At 41.6% G+C, this 15,000-nt stretch overlaps 1 protein-coding gene across 4 annotated transcripts in view; it reads left to right on the top strand.

The window, feature by feature from the left end:
* LOC127008623 (insulin-like growth factor 2 mRNA-binding protein 3-B) overlaps window positions 1–15,000 on the top strand; it is a 109,105-nt gene that overhangs the window by 49,995 nt on the left and 44,110 nt on the right. For 2 of the 4 annotated variants that reach the window (XM_050880877.1, XM_050880874.1), the window contains exon 1: window positions 1,506–1,555. The exons of 1 other annotated variant lie outside the window; for it this stretch is intronic. In XM_050880877.1, coding sequence (XP_050736834.1) covers window positions 1,521–1,555 — 35 coding nt within the window. In that variant the 5' untranslated portion in view covers window positions 1,506–1,520. Of the gene's footprint in view, window positions 1–1,404; window positions 1,556–15,000 lie in introns of those variants that run through there. One more of the 4 variants, XM_050880879.1, reaches the window with a different exon arrangement.

Genomic DNA, 15,000 nt, shown 5'->3' with positions numbered 1-15,000 from the left:
TCTCTTCCCTTTCCATCCCTTCCCTTCCCATCCCTTCTCTTCCCTTCCCTTCCTTTCCGTCCCATCTCTTCCCTTCCCATCCCATCTCTTCCCATCCCTTTCAGCTTTCCTTTCTCTTTACTTTTACACTCATTCTATTCCCTTCCTTTCCCCTCACCTTTTGTTCCTCTCCCTCCCTTTACCTTCCCTTCCCCTATCTCCTTTTTTGTTCCCTTTCGTTTCCTTCCCCTCTCTTTCCTTTCCTTTCCCTTCCCTTCCCTTCCTTTTCTCATCCTTTCCCTTTCATCCCATCCCTTATTTCCTCTTCTCTCTTCATCCCTTCCTATCTAATCGCTTCCCTTCCCTTCCCTTTCCTTTCCTTTCTCTCTCCTCTACTCTTCTTTCCCTTGCTTTCCTCTCCTCCTTCCTCACCTTAACCTCCTCCTCTTCCTTCTCTTTCCTTCCCTCCTCTTCCTTCTACTTATTCCATTTCCTTATACTCCTTCCCTTCCCTTCCTCTCCCTTCCCTTCCCTTTCGTTCCTCTCTTCTCCCTTCCCTTTATACCATCTCCTTTCCTTACTTTCCCATTTTCCTTCCTTGCCTCACCCTCCCCTACCCCTATTCCTTCACCTCCCTTCCCTTCCTTTTCCTTCCCCTTCACTCCCTATTCTCACCCCTTTTCCTCTTCTCTCTTTTACTCATTCCATTTCCCTTCACCCCATTTACACTTTCCCTTTTTTCTACGCCACCTTTCCCTTTCAGCCTCACCTTTTCGTTGCTATGGGAACCCGAGAGGAGGAGGAAGCTCACCTGTGCACTGTATCATTACCTGTGCGGATACCTATTAAGCCCTCCTCAAGCCAAAAAAAAAAAAAAAAGATCTGCAGGGTATAGACCATTAACCTTCGTCTTACCTGCCCCCTCCTCCCCCCCTCCCCCCCGTCTACCTGGTCTTCCCCTCATTAGTAATACCTTTAGATTTATCAGCGCTATCGTTAATTTGTTGTAAGTGTTTTGGTAAGAGCATTGAGAGAGGAGAGGATTTACTATTTAGTGTTTTGAGTGTTTTATCTGATACACTCTATACACATGTTTGTTTGTCGGCTTGTGTGTGTGTGTGTGTGTGTGTGTGTGTGTGTGTGTGTGTGTGTCAAGGTAGCCTACCATAGGAAGAGACAGATAGACGTTGTAAGTCTTGGAAATAAAACCCAGTTGCATCATGAGAGAGAGAGAGAGAGAGAGAGAGAGAGAGAGAGAGAGAGAGAGAGAGAGAGAGAGAGAGAGAGAGAGAGAGAGAAACAAGAGTAAGGAATGAAAATAAACATTGGAATGAAAAACAGGAAAAAGGAAAGAAAGAAAGGAAAGCATGTGATTTGAAAAAGAAAATAACGCAATGACAGAGAGAGAGAGAGAGAGAGAGAGAGAGAGAGAGAGAGAGAATCGTTTCCTTAGGTGGACTACAGGTGTTGGTCTTATCTCTGGGCAGTCACAGTATCCTCTCAGTGTGTCGCCGCGCCTCGCCGTGTGTCGGGGTGTATACATGTCGGGGACCATCTCGCTCCAGGTCGCCGCCAGGTCAGTGGGCCACGACTTGAACCTGGGACTTCTTAAAGGGGATCTTGGGCCGCGGGAGTAGCGAGTCAAGGGCGCCGCCGTCCATGCCGCTCCTTGCTCCTTTAAGAGAGAGAGATGCCTTACATTACCTTACCTTACTTTACCTTACCTTACTTTACCTTACTTTAATTTAATTTACCTTGCCTTACTTTACCTTGCCTTACTTTACCTTACTTTACTTTACCTTGCCTTACTTTACCTTACTTTACTTTACTTTGCCTTACTTTACCTTGCCTTACTTTACCTTGCCTTACTTTACCTTGCCTTACTTTACCTTACTTTACTTTACCTTGCCTTACTTTACCTTGCCTTACTTTACCTTACTTTACTTTACTTTGCCTTACTTTACTTTACCTTGTATACTTTTTACCTTTTTACTTTACTACTTCTTTACCTTTACTTTTTTACTTTACCTTACTTTACTTTACCTTGCCTTACTTTACCTTACTTTTACTTACTTTTTTACTTTACCTTGCCTTTACTTTACCTTTTACTTTTTTGCTTTACTTTTACTTTACCTTACTTTACTTTACTTTACTTTTACTTTACCTACTTTACCTTTTTACCTTTACTTTACCTTTTACCTTTTACTTTACCTTGCCTTACTTTACCTTCCTTACTTTACCTTTTGCCTTACTTTTACCTTACTTTTTTACCTTGTATACTTTTACTTTATGCACTTACTTTACCTTGTACTTTACTTCTTTTACCTTACTTACTTTTTACTTTTACTTTTACTTTACCTTGCCTTACTTTACCTTGCCTTACTTTACCTTACTTTAATTTTTATACTTTCTTACCTTTACTTTTGCCTTACTTTTTACCTTTTACTTTTACTTTGCCTTACTTTACCTTGCCTTTACTTTTTACCTTTACTGCCTTACCTTTTACCTTGCCTTACTTTTACTTTACCTTACTTTACCTTACTTACTTTACATACCTTACTTTACCTTACTTTACTTTACCTTGCCTTACTTTACCTTGCCTTACTTTACCTTACTTTACTTTACTTTGCCTTACTTTACCTTACCTTAATTTACCTTACCTTACTTTACCTTACCTTACTTTACCTTACCTTACCTTACCTTGCCTTACTTTACCTTACCTTACTTCACCTTGCCTTACTTTACCTTGCCTTAATTTACCTTGCCTTAATTTACCTTGCCTTACTTTACCTTACCTTAATTTACCTTACCTTACTTTACCTTACCTTACTTCACCTTGCCTTACTTTACCTTACCTTACTTTACCTTGCCTTAATTTACCTTGCCTTAATTTACCTTGCCTTAATTTACCTTGCCTTAATTTACCTTGCCTTAATTTACCTTGCCTTACTTTACCTTGCCTTTCTTTACTTTACCTTAATTTACCTTACCTTACTTTACCTTACCTTACTTTACCTTACCTTACCTTACTTTACCTTGCCTTACTTTACCTTGCCTTACTTTACCTTGCCTTACTTTACCTTACCTTACTTTACTTTACCTTGCCTTACCTTGCCTTTCGCTGCCTTGCCTTTTTTTTTGTGTGTGTGTGTGTGTGTTCGTTCCTGTTTGCTTTTCATGTTTGTTTGTTTGTTTGTTTGTTTGTGGAGTTTTCTTGTTTGTTTCCGACGTCTTGCATTCAGGCTCTCTTTATTTTCTCTTTTCTCTCTCTCTCTCTCTCTCTCTCTCTCTCTCTCTCTCTCTCTCTCTCTCTCTCTCTCTCTCTCTCTCTCTCTCTCTCTCTCTCTCTCTCTCTCTCTCTCTCTCTCACCTCCTTTGTCATGCTTCTCTTCCTTCTCAAAACTAAATTCCTCACATCGCGCTCCTGCTATTGTTGTTGTTTTTCGTTTTTTTTCCGTCTCCCGCTTCCCTTGCTTTACGTTCATTTAACCCTCGCTTAGATAACCCATCTATTCCTTTCGCTATAGCCCTTCCGTTTTTTTATTTTTTTTATTTCGGTAGTTATTTCAGTATGTTCAGTATTATGTATGTTAAGTTGCTGCAGAGAGAGTTTTTGTTTGTTTGTTTGTTTGCTAATTTTACATCTTCCATCTGCCACTGTTTCTTTTTAATCTTTTTTTACGTTTTTCACAAGATAACTGAACTTCGCGTCTGTGTCCTTAACTTCTCCTCTTTTTTACCTTGCCTTACCTTCCCTTTTGCTGCCTTGCCTTTGTGGGGGTTTCTCTCACTATTTTTATATCATTCACATCAGTAGGACTACATTTTTCTTTTTGCCTAGTTTCACTCAGGATGAAACTAAAATTGAAACTGGGCTTTTTTTCCACATAATTTCTCTCACAGGATGAACCACAACTATTTTTTTCATATTAACCAGTGCACGGACCTTTTTTTCACATTCTCTCTCTCTCTCTCTCTCTCATTCCTTCCCCATTCTCACATTCCCCATCTATCCCCATTCCCACATTACCCATTCCTTCCCCATTCAATCCCTATTCTTACATTCCCCAATCATTCTCTATTCCCACATTCCCTATCCATTCCCATTCCCACATTCCCTATCCGCCCCCCATTCCTTACCCATTCCCACATTCCCCGTCCCTTTCCTCATCCCATCCTCTCCCCCTCTCCCCCCCCTCCCCCCACGCAGCCCACCGTCCGCCGCCATGTTTGCCCAGCACTGTTGCACGAGGCCTGATCTCTCTCACTCGCCGCGCCGCTCTCTCGCCCCTCAGCTTTATGCCACATGACGAAGCACCATCTTCACCTAACCCCGATGAGTTGGGCCCCGCAGATCAATTCATTCGCCCCGCCTAACACCGCTGTCAATGTCCTCTTCCTTCCTCTTGGTTAGGTGGAGTTGAAGATTTCGATGTTTTTTTTTGGTCCTTTTTATCTTCTTTCCTTCCTTTCTGTCCTTTTTTTGTCCTTTTTTCCCCGCCTAACACCGCTGTCAATGTCCTTTTACTTTCTCTTGGTTAGGTGGAGTTGAAGATTTCGATGGGTTTTTTCAATGTCCTTGGTTGAGTTGAAGATTTCGATGTTGTTTTTTTCTCATTTTTGTCTTCTTTCCTTCCTTTCTGTCCTTTTGTCTTTTTTTCCCCGCCTAACACCGCTGTCAATGTCCTTTTCCTTCCTTTTTGGTTAGGTTGAGTTGAAGATTTCGATGGTTCTTTTATCTTTCCTTTCTGGGGGTTTTTTTTTTTTTTCTCTTTTGGTTTCGTTGACTTTAAGCTCTTTTCTTTCCTCGTTTTCTTTTCTTCCTTTGTCTTTTTCTGTTCTTTTTTTTCCTCCTCTCTTTGTTACATTACCTTTAAGCTCACTATGTTTTCTTTCTCCTTTTTCTTCTCTTCCTTTCTTTATTTCTGTATTTTCCTGCCTATGTATTTTTTTTTTCCTTTCTGTCTGTTACATTGACTTTAAGCTTACTATGTTTTCTTCTTTCTTTTTCTTCTCTTCCTCTCTTTATTTGTGTATTTTCCTGCCTATGTATTTTTTTCTTCCTGTCTGTCTGTTACATTGACTTTAAGCTTACTATGTTTTTTTTTTCTTCTTTTTCTTCTCTTCTTTCCATTATTTCTGTCTATGCATTTTTTTTTATCTTCCATCCTGTCTGTTACTGACTTTAAGCCACTATGTTTTTTCTTTGTTTTCTTTTCTTCTGTATTTTCCTGCCTATGTATTTTTTTCTTCCTTCCTGTCTGTTACATTGACTTTTAAGCTTCTATGTTTTTTCTTCGTTTTCTTTTCTTCTGTATTTTTCTGTCTATATTATTTTTTTTACCTTTCCCTCGGTTACATTAACTTTAAAAGATTCTCATGTTTTTTTTTTCTGCCCTGCACCGCCACCAGTGTTTTTTTTATATTATTTTCTGTTATGTAGACTTAAGCTGCTTCTTTTTACCTTCCAGCGTCATCAGTGTCTTTTTCCTACCTTTCGCTTACGTTGTGTTTAAGCTTCCTATGTTTTTTTTGTGTTCGGGTAGTTTGTGTAAGGAAAATTAGACCCCTCGATGACACCTGGTGGGTTGTAATTATGTTGTGTTGGTCTCCAGGTGATCTTTTGTTCGTGTAGTTTGTGTAAGGTATATTAGTGCTCCCAATGACACCTGGTGGGTTGTAATTATGTTGTGTTGGTCTCCAGGTGATCTTTTGTTCGGGTAGTTTGTGTAAGGAAAATTAGACCCCTCGATGACACCTGGTGGGTTGTAATTGTGTTGTGATAGTCTCCAGGTGATCTTTTGTTTACCTGTGACCTTGTGTGGAAAGTTGAATCACCTCTTACTCAGGGTTCAAGGAGTCGGAGGTGCGCACAGTGGCCCAGCGCCCCACGTGATGGATGCCAACGTTCCGTCTTTCCTTTAGCGGCACTTTGTATGTTTTACTGGCCTTGTGTGTGTTTTACGAGCCCGCTCTTGCATACACGGAGGAGCTGTACGTGGTGACTGATGAGGCGCACACACACACACACACACACACACACACACACCTATACGTAACCAATCCATACCTCCACCCACCCACCCATACATACATACAACCCTTCCCTTCCCTTCCCTTCCCTTCCCTCCCTTCTCTTCCCCTCCCCTTCCCCCCCCCTCGCCTGCTCAGTAGTCACCCTCGCCCCTTCCTCCCCAGCTGTAAATATTTCACCCCTCTATGCGGCGTCCAATCAACATTAGTTTCATCTCGCCTCACCTGACCCTCCCCGCGCTGCCTTCCTCATGTTCGAACCTACCTCACATTTTTTTTATTTGTTTTTGGTATTGTGACTATTTGTTCATTTTTGAGGTTTCGCTTTTTTTTTTTTTGGTGACGGTTTTGTTGAGGTTACTGTTTTTATTTGTTTTATTGGTCTTTTTTTTTATTTGGCGATTTTTTTGTTGTTTTGCTTATTTATTTTTGGGAGGGTTCATTTTTTTTTTGTCATTCAGTCCTTTTTTGGGGGGTTCATTTGGCTTTTATTTTTTTGTAATAGGTTTTATATTCTTTACCTCCCTCCGTACCTGTTTATTTTATTTTCTGGATTGTTTTAATGTTGCTATATTTTTTTTTGTTCATTTATCTTAGTCTTTTATTGTTTTTTTTTATTCTTTCACCTAATCACATTCTTCAGCTTATTGTAACTCATCTCTGTATTACTTTTAGCCTTCCATCACCCACATGTCCTTTTTTTACCTTTTCCTGATTATATATTACGAGCTGCGGCCAAGAGTAAGACAGTCGGAGAATTAATGTTCCTTGTATGTTGACCTTCCTCTTTCTTATCGTCTACTGAAATGGATCCCTTCTTTCCTGAATCAGCTGAGCGTCTGTCTCCCCTGATCTATGGGCGGTACAGAAAGGCCCGTTTAATCCTTCCTCGTCACTTGTCCCTTTCCCTCCGCGCCCAGTCGAGTAGAAAAGGAAAAGTTAAAATGTGTTCGTCTTTTCATTCGTCTGATTTGTTTTTTCCTCAATAAATGGTAACGTAGATTTTTTTTTTTTTTAAGGCGAGATTGTACAGGTATATATAATGTTCCTCCACACGAAATTGTAATGTAACCTTGTTGTTGTTGCTGTTTTCTTCACTTCACGAGAATGTAACTGTATAGATTTTGTTGGACACTCAAGATTGTAACGAAGATTTTTTTCCCACAAGATTGTACAGGTAGATTGTTTTTTCCATGAGATTATTTCGATTGATTTAGTTTTCCACATGGGACTCTAACTGTAGATTGTTTTTTGTGTTTGTTTTTTTTCACACAAGATTGTAACGATAGATTTATTTCCCACAAGATTGTACCGGTAGTTTTTTTTTTTCTCTCTCTCTCCATATGCGATTGTTACGATTGATTTAGTTTTCCACGAGGGATTGTAACTATAGATTTTGTGTTTTTATTTTTGTTTTTTTCGCACGAGATGGTAACGATAGATTTTTCCCACAAGATTGTACCGGTAATTTTTTTTTCCATATGAGATTATTACGATTGATCTAGTTTTCCACGCGGGATTGTAACTGTAGATTGTTTTTGTGTTTGTTTTTCCGCACGAGATTGTAACGATAGATTTTTTCCCACAAGATTGTACCGGTAATTGTTTTTTTCCATATGAGATTGTTACGATTGATCTAGTTTTCCACTCGGGATTGTAACTGTAGATTGGTTTTTTTTCCCACACGAAATTGTAACGATAGATTTTGGGAACACGCCTCCACAACGGTTCCACTTTCTGTTCCCCCATTCCTCATTTTGGATATTCTCATTTTAATTCTGATCCCCTTAATTTTGGGACTCCTGATTAATTTCCTCGCCAAGTGGGATCGTTCATCGTGGAAATTTAATGCATTGTACAAACCGGCGCCATTTTTTTTGTATATATACTCGTATTTTGGCCGCAAGGATAGTGAAATAATTTGTGGTAGGCGATCATTTGGACACGTCTTCGCGATTATGGTGTGTGATTTACTTTACAGTGTTATAATTATCTCCTTTTAGTTTTTTCACCACTGTAACATTAACCCGGTAGCAGCGACGGGCCAAATTTGTTGTTTTACCGTGTGCCAGCGACAGACCAAATTTTACCCATGATATAAACCCCCAAAGTAGATGATACATAAACTGATCACAAATGCGTTGATATTATATTATGAAATGGTTTGCGTGAGTGATGATTTTTTTCTCAATTTTCTCGCTTAGTGGGACCTTTAAGAAACATGATCCCCGCAGCTACCGGGTTAATGGTCATCATTTGGCATCGGTTCTCTTTTTCGTCAAATTTTAGCATAGCTTTCCCAAGAGTTGTGCGGATTTCCATGAGTTGTTGTTTTATGACCTCGGTGGTAGTTTGACAAGATTTCTGCACTCTGAACGTAAAAAGCAACCATGAGAACCCGATTCATCTTTTGTGGCCCTTGGAAATAGTTGGTGTGTGAGGCGGAACCGTCTAAGAACTCCGATCATAGTCATTTATTTTATTTCCCGCGCTGCATGATACGACGGCCTGAGGGTATACGGGGTGTTAAGAGCGGATTTATATACACTCAAGACTCAAGACATCTCTTTTTGTGGCCTTCGGAAATAGCTGTTGTAAGAAGCGGAAGTATCTAAGGTCGGTATTATAAGACTCAGTTCTCACATCAACTATTTCTAAAGGTCAAAGAGGGGGTCAATCAGATTTTAATGAGTGTTTCTTTAGGTTCATGATACAGAGGAAGGGTCAAACTACCACCAAGGTCATAAAACTACTCCTGGAAATGCCCAAAACTCCTTCGAAAGCCTTGGCAAATATGTGAACTTGGACGACGAAATGTTTAGCAATACGGCCCTAAGAATTCCGACCATAGCCATTTCTTATATTTCCCGCACTGGATGATACGACGGGCTGAGGGTACGGGGTGATATAAGCGGATTTACATACACTCTAGACTTAGGCAGACAGGTCACCTTGGATCTTTGACTCGCATAACAACCGCATAATGCACCACCAAAAATAAGAAAATAAAAGTTGTGTGAAAATTTGGAACGTATTCTAACGACATATTAGTAAAGTTAGCGTCCCTGTCAGCATAATATCTCCAGACATCTACAAATCACCATTAAGTTGTTGTTTTCCTTTTCTGAGACTCCTTGTGCGATGTCACGAACCCAAAATCTAAGTTACATGGATAGTTTACCTAATTGGGGCTATTCTGTACCATGACCCCTCGTTTTATTAACCAAGGGAAGAGTATCGTGCCATTCCCGTCCATCTCTCCGCACTGTATGATAGGATGAGGTTGGATGGTCGGGGTAGTCAAAGTGGGGTCATCTGTATTATATTATGCAGAGACAGTCACTCCTTAAGTCATAACCCCACGTCTTTCTAACCAAGGGAAGAGTATCACGCCCATCCCGTCCATCTTTCCGTACTGGGTGATGAGGTAGGAAGTTCGGGGTAGTCAAAGTGGGGTTGAGCGTATAATATATCCAGAGACTCGCTCCCTAAGTCATAACCTTACGTCTTTCTAACCAAGGGAAGGGTACCGTACAAGATTTCGCGTACCGTTGTATAGGAAGAGGTTGTGAGCTCGGGGATAGTCACAGTGGGGTCTGCTTTATATATTCCACGTTGAGGATCGCTCCCTAAATCATAATCTCACGTCTTTCTAACCAAGGGAAGAGTGCCGCACCCTATTCCCCGTACCGTATTACATATTTTACAGTAAGGGATTCAGCTCAAGGGCAAAACACAAAACACAACAACAAATAAGCCCGCTAGATGCTGCTCTGACAAAAGACAAAAAGGAGAGGCCAAAAGGGAGGTCAATTTCGGGTGTAGAGGTGGTGACGATAGGACGAGTTTGGGAGGTCGGGGCAGTCCAGTCGTGGTGGGGTCTGCTCTTTACCCTGCAGAGGAGCACGCCCGTAGTCATAATCCCCCGTTTCCACATTCTCTCACTTCCTCTGCGTCCGGTCCCGTCACTACACATTCACCTCCAGCAGCGGCGACTGAGCGCTGAATCGAACTTTTCTACTTATATCGCCTTCTTTGGTTTCTTTCTTTCCTCGCGGTTCTCTCTCTTTTCGCGTCTCTTCAACTGCATGGCCTGGCGTGGTAGTCCCTACTCTGCCTTACCTTCTTGTAATGATTAAAAGAAGAGAGACCAAGATAGAATAAGACAGATATACAGATAAATAGAAATAGACAGATAGGAAAATAGACAGTATGTTTAATCTTTATATAATGGTTTTGAGTGTTTCTTACGTATGTTTTGGTTAATGTATTACGTGAGAGAGAGAGAGAGAGAGAATCTTGTATATCATATTTAAGAGGTTATGAGATGCACGTAATGGTTAATAAGACGTGAATGTGACCTGTATGAAAACTTAACGCAGATTAACACACTCGTGCCATGCGCAGAGAAAAAAAAAAAAGCGTCAACTGCATCTTGATTTCGTGACTTCCAACTTTAAATATACAACCAGCCTGAAGTTCCCCATTTTTAGATTTTGTTTCTGACTTGTATTATCTTTTTTTTGTTGTACTTTCTTGCTCCATGTTCGACGTTATCACTTACACGGCAGCGCTAAATCTTGGAACGCCGCGCCCTGGGAGTGGGTTCGTCTCGGCGCGGGGACGGTACGGAGATATATATAAAAGTTCAGCTTAGTCCATCCTGCGCCCGGGACCCAGATGGCATAAGTTGTTGATTTCCTGTGTGTGTGTGTTTGGGAGTGTGGGGGGTGGGGGGGATGTATGTGGTGGGGGGAGGGTGTGTGTGTGTGTGTGTGTGTGTGTGTGTGTGTGTGTCTAGGGAAAGGCCGTTCAGTAAGGGAAAATCCGGTGATAGTGTGACGCAGATAACAAGTGTATTATTATTATTATGTGTGTGTATGTGTGTGTGTGTACTATTATTAGCGTTATTTTTTCTGCGTAATTAAAGGTATCATTCTCTTATCTCATCCTGTCTCTTTCCTTTCCCATTTCTCTCTCTCTCTCTCTCTCTCTCTCTCTCTCTCTCTCTCTCTCTCTCTCTCTCTCTCTCTCTCTCTCTCTCTCTCTCTCTCTCTCTCTCTCTCTCTCTCTCTCTCTCTCTCTCTCTCTCTATCTCTCTCTCTCTCTCTCTCTCTCTCTCTCTCTCTCTCTCTCTCTCTCTCTCTCTCTCTCTCTCTCTCTCTCTCTCTCTCTCTCTCTCTCTCTCTCTCTCTCTCTCTCTCTCTCAGCATTTTACACACGTTCTGCCTCTCTCCATCCCCCTCCTCCCCCCTCCCTTAACCTCCCCCCCTCCTTCCCCCCTCTTCCCCTCTCTCCCTCTAACCCATAAAGCGTGAGAAATCGATATTAGGTCCGTCTTCTGAGCCTTCTGCCCTTCCCTCTGCAGTAGTAGTAGTAGTAGTAGTAGTAGTAGTAGTAATAGTAATAGTAGTAGTAGTAAAGTGGTTAAACGGAAAGATAATGTGAGAACTTTAACGTAAAGGAAAAGGAAACTGAAAAATATATACAGCAGGAGGAGAAGGTGGAGAAGGGAAAAGGGAAGTAGGAAAAAAGGAGGATAGGAAGATGAAAAAATAAGGAAGGAAAGGGACGGGAAAGGAAAGGAAAAAGTAACAAAAAAAGGTTAGGTGAAGAGGAAGACAAAAAATGGAAGAGGAAGAGGAGGCTGAAACGATACCGATAAAAGAGAGTAGAAAGTAAAGAAGGGAAGAAAGCGTAAGAGAAAGTTGATAATAGCGGAAAAGAACAGAAGTAGAAGGGAGAGGATGATAAAGGAGGAAGGAAAAAGAATGCAAGATAAAACGAAAAAAATGAGAAGAGGTTGGGAAGGAGGGTTGAAATAAATGAAAAGAAGAATAAAGAAGAGGAGGAGTAATGAGTAAAAATAAAAGAAAATGGAAAAAAATAGAACAATAAGAGAAAATGAAGGTTAAGAATGAGGACAGAAATAAAAGAAAAAAGGGAAAAAGTAGAACCACACAAAAGAGATAAAAGGAGATAGGAGACAAAAAGGAAGAAGAGCAGGAGAAGGAGGAGCAATAAATGGAGATAATAGATAAAAATAGGAGGAGGAGGAGGAAAAGGCAAAGAAGATGAGAATGAGAATATTGATAAAAGACAGACGAAAAGGTAAAACAAATTATAATCGTTAAGTAAGATAAAAAAGAAACATGAAAGAAAAAGGAAAAGAACAGAAAACAGTAAAAAGAAGAATGCGATGAAAAGGAAAAGTGGGAGTAGAGAGTTAAAGAAGAGAGGGTAGAGGAAAGGAAAGGAGAGGAGAGAAGAGTCGCAGGTAAAGGAGAGAGGAAAGAGGAGGAGAGAGGGAGACAGAGGAAGTGAGAGGAGAAGAAAGGTTAGAGGAGAGTAGACGAGAGGAACGTAGATTTTAGAGCAGTAGAGAGGAGTCCTATACCTTACCTAGCTTTAAAGGATGACCACAATAAAAGAAATAAAAGGGAAACTAAAAAAAACGTAGAGCACAATATAGGAAACAAAATAAAAAAAAAAGTAAAACGGAGAAATCAAAAAAAGAACGAAAACTATTGAAAAAAAAAACTAAGTAGACCACAATTAAAGGAAACAGAAAAAAAAAACAGTCGTGGTCTGATTAAAAGGAGGATGAGGATGAGGCGATCAAGGTGAGGCGTGGGCAGGTAATGAGAGGGCGCGGCGGGCACACACCCACCCCCACGCACGCTCCGAGCCACGCCTTCCGCCCGTGAACAAAGCTGCGGTCAGGGCTCTCGCGACGCTTTCCAATTACCCCGACAAGAAACGACGCCGCTGTCACCTGTCGGCCCCCTCGCTTCCGATACCTGTCCATTGCTACCGACGCCGCTGTTGCTGTTGGTTTCTTCTTCCTTCTCTTTTTCCTTTTTTCTCTCATCTCCTTTCACATGGTTTTCCTCTTCTTTCTAATACCTCCTCTTATGCCTCCTCTTCTTCTTCTTCTTCTTCCTCTTCTTTATCTCATCTCCTTTCACATGGTTTTCCTCTTCTTTCTAATACCTCCTCTTATGCCTCCTCTTCTTCTTCTCCCTCTTCTTTATCTCATCTCCTTTCACATGGTTTTCCTCTTCTTTCTAATACCTCCTCTTATGCCTCCTCTTCTTCTTCCTCTTCTTTATCTCATCTCCTTTCACATGGTTTTCCTCTTCTTTCTGATACCTCCTCTTATGCCTCCTCCTCTTCTCCTCCCTCTTCTTTCTTTCCTCTTTTTTTCCACCTCTTTTCCTCTTTTTTTAATGCTATCCGCGCCGCTTCTTCGTCTTTTCTTTCTTTTCTTTTACTTCCTCTCGTAGTTTTCCTCGTAGTTTTCCTCTTCTTTCTAATACTACCTCCGTCGCCACCGCTTCTTCTTTCTCTTCTTCTTTTTCCTCTTCTTTCCCATGGTTTTCCCCTATTTTTTTTACCTCTTCTTTCTAATACTGTCTCTTTTTCCATTTCCTTTCCCATATTTCTTTCCCCTCTTATTTTTTCCTCCTATTTCTTCTTTCTCTTCTTCTTTTTCCTCTTCTTTCCCATGGTTTTCCTCTTTTCACCTCCTCTTTCTAATACTGTCCCCTTTTCCTTTCTCATATTTCATTTCCCTCTTATTTTTTCCTCACATATTTTCCTTTTTTTCCTCCATCCTTTTCCTCTTGTTCCTATTCTTTTCCCATAACTTTACTTTTTTTGTTTTTTCCTCTTTTTCCTCTTCTTTTACCTGTCCTTTCCCATACTTCCCTTTTTTTCTGTCTACATCCTCCTCCTCCCCGCCGCCGCCTGTCTCATCCTTTTCCTCCTTGCCTCTTCTTTTTCGCCCTTTCTCTTCCTCCTCTTCCTCCTGTTCCTTTTATTTTCCTGTATATTCCCTCTAGTTTTATTTTCCATCCCTGTTCCTTTTCTTTACCTCTCCTTTATCATTTATTTTTCGTTATTCTTTTTTCTGCGTCTTCCTTTTGTTTTCCTTCTCCCTCGTCTTTCCCATATTTTCAAGACAGTTTTTAAAGTTCTGTTTCCTCTTTCTCCTTATATACCTCTTTTTCCTTCCCTTTTCCTCCTCATATTTTTCCCTCTTCTTATTTTTTGTCCTCCTCCTCCTCTTCCTGCTCTTCTCCCCTTTTTTACTCTCCCCCTCTTCCTTTTCCTCTTCCTCCCCCCGCTTCCTCTTCCCTATTGAAACCATGACCTCTAAATTAAGTGACTATGGGTACATTAGTGACTTACACGCCTGGCTGACTGTTTGACTGACTGGCCGGTTAACTGGCTGCATGGCTGGCGCGGTGACTGACTGCTTGAAAAGGTTATCGAACGTGGTGTGACCGGCAATGTGACTGACCGGCTGACGGACTGGCTGCATGGTTGGATTAATGGCTGACGGGCTGACTAAAAGAGCTGACGTGTGTGTGGTTTTCCGAATGTGACTTTTGGGGTAAATTGAGTCTTTCCTTTTTATGGGGGAAAGATTGCATGTGAGAGAGAGAGAGAGAGAGAGAGAGAGAGAGAGAGAGAGAGAGAGAGAGAGAGGGGGGGTTAGGGTACAGGGGTATGTCTGTCCCTTCGCCGTACCCAAAACAATGTGTGTGTGTGTGTGTGTGTGTGTGTGTGTGTGTGTGTGTGTGTGTGTGTGTATACATGACCTGCACCAGTGTGGGAAGCGGGGCATCGTAGTGTGTGACATTGGGTACACACACACACACACACACACACACACACACACACACACACACACACACACACACACACACACACACACACACACACACACACACACACACACACACAACCACTCTCTCTCTCTCTCTCTCTCTCTCTCTCTCTCTCTCTCTCTCTCTCTCTCTCTCTCTCTCTCTCTCTCTCTCTCTCTCTCTCTCTCTCTCTCTCTCTCTCTCCTCACGTAATCTTCCTCCACCTCCTCCACCCACGCCTCCCTCCTCTTACCCTGCCCCCCCTCCCTCCCCCCTCCACCCACGCCTCCCTCCTCTTACCCTGCCCCCCCTCCCTCCCCCCCTCCCCCCACGC

Source organism: Eriocheir sinensis, chromosome 38 (assembly GCF_024679095.1).
Source record: "Eriocheir sinensis breed Jianghai 21 chromosome 38, ASM2467909v1, whole genome shotgun sequence".
Lineage (NCBI taxonomy): Eukaryota > Metazoa > Arthropoda > Malacostraca > Decapoda > Varunidae > Eriocheir > Eriocheir sinensis.
The sequence above is the reverse complement of the archived record's forward strand: the minus strand, read 5'-3'. Positions and strand labels throughout refer to the sequence as shown.